Source organism: Triticum aestivum, chromosome 4D (genome assembly GCF_018294505.1).
Source record: "Triticum aestivum cultivar Chinese Spring chromosome 4D, IWGSC CS RefSeq v2.1, whole genome shotgun sequence".
NCBI lineage: Eukaryota > Viridiplantae > Streptophyta > Magnoliopsida > Poales > Poaceae > Triticum > Triticum aestivum.
This window is the reverse complement of record NC_057805.1, coordinates 19,944,023-19,950,048: the sequence shown is the minus strand read 5'-3', so window position 1 is coordinate 19,950,048 and position 6,026 is coordinate 19,944,023. Positions and strand designations below refer to the sequence as shown.

General features: G+C 44.3%; 1 protein-coding gene across 1 annotated transcript in view; it reads right to left on the bottom strand.

The window, feature by feature from the left end:
• The window catches only part of LOC123095845 (uncharacterized), a 12,825-nt gene extending 7,058 nt beyond the window's left edge, over positions 1-5,767 (bottom strand). The window contains exons 1-8 of the mRNA XM_044517416.1: positions 5,608-5,767; positions 5,365-5,479; positions 4,057-5,080; positions 2,947-2,970; positions 2,637-2,678; positions 1,536-1,649; positions 782-963; positions 331-465 (exon numbers count right to left, since the gene is read on the bottom strand). Coding sequence (XP_044373351.1) covers positions 331-465; positions 782-963; positions 1,536-1,649; positions 2,637-2,678; positions 2,947-2,970; positions 4,057-5,080; positions 5,365-5,479; positions 5,608-5,767 — 1,796 coding nt within the window. The remainder of the gene's footprint in view (positions 1-330; positions 466-781; positions 964-1,535; positions 1,650-2,636; positions 2,679-2,946; positions 2,971-4,056; positions 5,081-5,364; positions 5,480-5,607) is intronic.
• Positions 5,768-6,026: the final 259 nt, after the last annotated feature.

Sequence of the window (6,026 nt, the reverse complement as noted above, 5' to 3'; positions counted from 1 at the left end):
ATAGAGCAAACAAAATTTGGAGGAGGGAACTTCACAATCCATGAGAACATGTTTTTATGTTCACGCAAAAGAAACATGAGACCAGAGTCTTTAGAGGCATAATGGCATCCTATTTTACATTTTTCATCTGGTTTCTTTTGGATTTGGCAGTGTTTAGCATATTTTTTGCGAAAAAACCATTGGATCTATTAACCAGGAATATGCATTACAAAGCACCCCTTAACAAAGACAGATAATACAACAAAGTCCTCCGGGAGCAGACCACTGTCTTCCACCTGGACGTGTTAATGGCGCGCCGTTGCTGCACCTCCTCGCCGGAGCCGGGCCAACCTTAGTTGTTGTCGCTGACGGGAAGCCATCGAAGCACCAATCCTTCCGGACCATAGCCCTGGAGAAGAGATCGCCGATGCCGCATCCGAAAACAAAGATCCATAAACTCCTATGCCAGTTCCACCGGCGCACTTCCTGAACAAGCAGTCGCCAAGCCCAACAACGACCGTTGGGACACCCCTGCACCAAACCTCACCAACCCTATACCACCACTGGAGGAGACAGCGGTGCAAACGCTAAAAGGGTCGAAGGACAACATCCCTACAACAAGCAGCCACCATCGACGCCTCGTTGGCCGCCTAGAGGGCACAAAGTCACGTCAGACCTGCAGATCCGCGGGGACCAAACGCCGCCTACTCCCTGATGAAGCAGAAGACCATGCCAGAGAGGGGAAGGAGTAGCGGCGACATTATTCCCCATCGGCAACACCACCGCCGACTAGAGCACATACCCCCCACACGGCCACACCTCATAAACAACATAGACAAGATCCAGGTTCCCCACCCTTACGCCCCTGGAACGACCGGTGAAGGGGGAGGAAACCGTCGGAATCACGGGCGAACGTGAACTGCCCCTCCCTTCGTGGACGTGAGGTAACTTTTCCTTGGCGGAGAACGTGGGCAGTATTTTTCTCTATATATATTCTATGAACGAATCACGCAATTTTACAAGTACCGTGTGTTTTCCACTCATTGTTTTTGTTTCTGCACAGTCATATATCGTACTAATCATGCAATCAAGCTTAAAAATACTAATCATGCAAACCAAACATACCCTTAATCTTTCATGTTGTCAAAAATGAAATTATAGGATGAACCTCGCAATAGACAACCCAAACCAATAATCTGATATTTGGTTGGGCTCAGTCCGCAGTGTTCCGCCGTAAGCCCGGTCGAAAAGCCCAAAATGAGCCGTTCTAGCCATTTTTAAAGACCAGTAGAGCGCCCGTGCGTTGCTACGGGTTACAATGCATAAAAATGAATCAAACAAATGATTAGGGTCATCTCGAGGGTTGAAGCTCATTTCTCCCTCATATGCTCAGGCGTGTACGAGTGCCCAACAGGCTCCCCAAAATTCAATCGCCTGGACATGCTGGGCTCCCCAAATCCAGACCATATGTGGTGGAGAAATTTGGTTGTCCAGACTATCCACCATGTTATCTGCAACACGTGGGTCCTACACAAAAACCACACCCCATGACGCACCTTTCCTTTTCTCGCCAGACTCTCCCCTTCCTGCTTTCTCGTCATAGCAGAACATTTCTCGTTGGAGCCTCTCCTTTTAAACCGGATGACTCCCGCCCCACCTTCACCGTGAATCTACAATGGCAAAGAAATGCCCGTGCGTTACTACGGCAGAAGGCGAGTAATGCCACAAGCACGTTACAACAAGCTCGAAAGTTCCTCTCCATATCCCACCTTTCCATTGATCATTGTGATTCCCTAGCATGCTTAAGTTTTGACGATCAAATGCCAAACTAAAGCACTTTCAAAGAGAAGCAAATCATATGATGCAAGAGTTAGAAGTATTTTGATTTATTTATAAGAAACATCATAGTGGGTCGATGGACCACTTTCTTCGATGTAATCACATAAATACTGCAAGAGAGCCATGATGGCCTTTCTTTGATGGCAATCAATTAGTTGAAAGAAAACTTAAGCAATACCACTCACAACTAACTAAAATGAAACATAAACTCTATGAAGGTGCAGAAAACTTTTATAGAGAGAAAGAAATATTTTTTGTTTTAAAAATAGACCCTCTTAAATAATATCCCGTGAAAAACCCTCTTAAATAGCATGTCTACTCATGCGCAGGATCTGGGATGTCGCCACCAGTCGCTCCGCGGCGCCGTGGTCACCGCCTCTGTCACAAGGAACGACCTAGAAGCTCGGGCACGGCTGAATGGAGCGGATCCCAACACCGATGATGACCCACAGGTATAGGGGATCAATCGTAGTCCTTTCAATAAGTAAGAGTGTCGAACCCAACGACGAGCAGAAGGAAATGACAAGTGGTTTTCAGCAAGGTAATGTCTGCAAGTGCTGAAATTGTAAGTAACAGATAATTTGATAGCAAGATAATTTGTAACGAGCACGTAACAGTAATGGTAAATAATATGCAACGAGGTAGCCCAATCCTTTTGTGGCAAAGGACAGGCCAAAACGGTTTCTTATAATGAGCAAAGTGTTCTTGAGGGCACACGGGAATTTTGTCTAGTCACTTTCACCATGTTGGCTTGATTTGTGTTCACTACTTTGATAATTTGATATGTGGGTGGATCGATGCTTAGGTGATGTTCTTACTTGAACAAACCTCCTACTTATGATTAACCCCCTCGCAAGCATCTGCAACTATGAGAAAAGTATTAAGATAGAATCTAACCATAGCATTAAACTTTTGGATCCAAATCGGTCCCTTACGAAGTAGCGCATAAACTAGGGTTTAAGCTTCTGTCACTCTAGCAACCCATCATCTAATAACTACTCCACAATGCATTCCCTTAGGCCCAAATATGGTGAAGTGTCATGTAGTCGACGTTCACATGACACCACTAAGGAATCACACCATACATATCATCAAAATATCGAACACATATCAAGTTCACATGATTACTTGCAACATCATTTCTCCCATGACCTAAAGAACAGAAGTAACTACTCACAGTGATAAACATGCTCATGATCAGAGGGGTATTAAATAGCATAATGGATCTGAACATATAATCTTCCACCAAATAAACCATATAGTGATCAACTACAAGATGTAATCAACACTACTAGTCACCCATAGGTACCAATCTGAGGTTCCGGTACAAAGATTGAACACAAGAGATGAACTAGGGTTTGAGAGGAGATGGTGCTGGTGAAGATGTTGATGAATATTGGCCTCCCCAAGATGAGAGGGTTGTTGGTGATGATGATGACGATGATTTCCCCCTCCGGGAGGGAAGTTCCCCCGGCGGAATGCTCTGCCGGAGGGCAAAGTGCTCCTGCCCAAGTTCCGCCTCGAGATGGCTGCGCTCCGTCCCGAAAGTCCTCTCCTTATTTTTCTAGGTCAAAATGATTTATATACCAGAAGAGGGGCACCGGAGGTGGGCTGGGCTGAGCACAACCCACCAGGGCGCGCCTGGGGGGCCTGGCGCGCCCTAGTGTCTTGTGCTCACCAGGTGGCCCCCCTCCGGTAGTTATTTGCTCCAGTATTTCTTATTTATTCCATAAAAACTCCTCGTGAAGTTTCAGCTCATTTGGAGTTGTGCAGAATAGGTAGCCTGACGTAGCTTTTTCAGGTCCAGATTTCCAGCTGCCGGAATTCTCCATCTTTGTGTGAACCTTGCATATTATTTGTCAGCGTAGGTGATATGCTTCAGATGCGATGGAGATAAAGCAGTGTCCATCAATAAGTTCCTGTCACCAGTCATGTGATTTGTACATCCACTGTCGAGGACCCACTCAGTGGCTTTGGGTTGATCATCTTGTAGATGAATTAGTGCAACTTACGAACTCATATACTTCAGCAGTGAAGAATATGACATCAAATTCATCAGATCAATTTCATCAAACATTAAAACAGATAGCAGTACGAGGACGTGAGAAATGAAAATTCATTTTTTCATGATTAGCTTGCGTCCTATCAAGCATATTCAGGTCTTCCAGCAAATTCTTCAGACGTTTAAGTTCGTCTGGAGACCTGACCCTGCAAAAGAAATCAGTTCTTTTTCTTCACCACCCACATCTGGAGGGGTGGCAAAGAGTTCATCATTCTGCGAAATCCATAAGAGAAAGGTGGCATAGATGCCAGTCCACTTTGTTTCACATAAGAGGGGTTAGGGTAAACATATGAATAAGCAGAGAAATTCTTTGAGGACTTATGAACATAATGATTTGAAGAATAATGCACATATTCATAACCCTTAGTCTTTCCCTGCGAAACAGAAGTGTTAGCACGATGATGTTCATATGAGGACTTTGATCCATATGAGGAATTTGATCCACGTGAGGAACGTGGTCCATATGAGGACTTGGATTCATATGAAGACTTTCGTCCATATGAAGAATTTGATCTGGGGTTCCTATTCTTCACAGGTGGTGTCATGATGACATTCACCTGAAGACTTTCAAGGCACCTTTTGGGAACCCAGATTTTCTCCATAGGGGGACCGTTCCTGCAGTTAGTGCCAACATATCTAGCAAATACTTCACCATTTTGATTTTTGAATAGTTTATAGTTGGAGTCAAATGACTCATCAGAAGAATATGAAGATTCACATGTAAAGCCAGATAAAGTGGATGGATCTACTGGAGGTCCTTTTGTAGCAACCCATGAGGATTTGGGATACTGCTCAGGTTTCCAGTAGGTCCCATCAGCATTGAGTTTCCTCTCAAAGGCAATACCCTCTTTCCTAGGGTGCCTGTTGAGGATCTGCTTTTTAAGCACATCACAAAGAGCCTGATGCCCTTTGAGGCTTTTGTGCATGCCTGTCATATACAATTCCTTCAGCCCTGCATTGTTAGTGATACTAGTAGCATCCTCAGATGAGGAATTAGTGATAGCAGAGAAAGTTGAAGAATTTGCAGCAATAGAAGCATTTGAACTTTCAGGTGAAGAATTAGCAGATTCACGTTCAATGCATTTCAAACATGGTGGAATGAATTCTTCCTGAGCAGCACTGATCTGCTGAGCAAGCAATGAATCACGTTCCTTCTGAAGATCTTCATAACTCTCCCTTAGCTTCTCAAGATCTTGCTTTCTTTGAAGAAATTAATAAGAAAGCTTCTCATGATCAGATAAGAGAGTGTTATGATGACTCTGAAGGTTATCAAACTTGGGCTGAAGTCTCTGAAGTTTATCAGTCAAGGTTTGAGTGTGATCCATTTCTTCACCCAACATATCATCGCTTTCATCAAGCATGTTTTGAACTTTTTCCAAAGCTGTTTGTTGTTTAGTGGCAAGGGAAGCAAGTTTGACATAGCTGGGTCCAAATTCATCACCAGATTCATCATCACTAGACTCGGATAAGTAACATTCAGTTACCTTGGCACCTTTTGCCATAAGCATGGTGCAGAGGATGATGATTCTAGATCAAAAGTCATCGCCCTGAGCGATTCCTTGAAATCCTCAAACCAGGGATCATGACGAGTTCGATGACCTCCATAGACCTCAGAGAGTCGGTCCCAGATAAGCTTCGCATGGCTGAGATGCATAATGTTCCTGAACTGGTTTTGGGACAGACAGGAGTAGATGATGTCCTTCGCCGTGAGGTTGAGTAGAGTGTACTTGCGAATATATCATCCTCCGCCATCTTGCATAGATCGGTAAGACCAATCTCAGTGACGGTCCATAGCTCGCTGTTCATCGCCGTGAGACACTTCTTCATCATGGCCTTCCACTTGGGATAGTCATGACCGTCAAAGATGGGGCATGATACAGTCTTCATTCCTGCGGTTGACATAACTAAAACTCTAGGCGGTTAAACCAAAATCACACAGAACAAGGGAGAACCTGGCTCTGATACCAATTGAAAGTGCGTTATATTGATTAGAGGGGGGGAAATAGGCGACTTTTACAAATTCATCACTGAGGAATTTCCCAGTGAGGAAATTCCTAAGTCACGAACGACTAGCAGTGGAATAAGTACTCAGAAGTAAACATAACAGAGCAGTAGCACAGTTATCATGATGAAATGAAAACAAGCA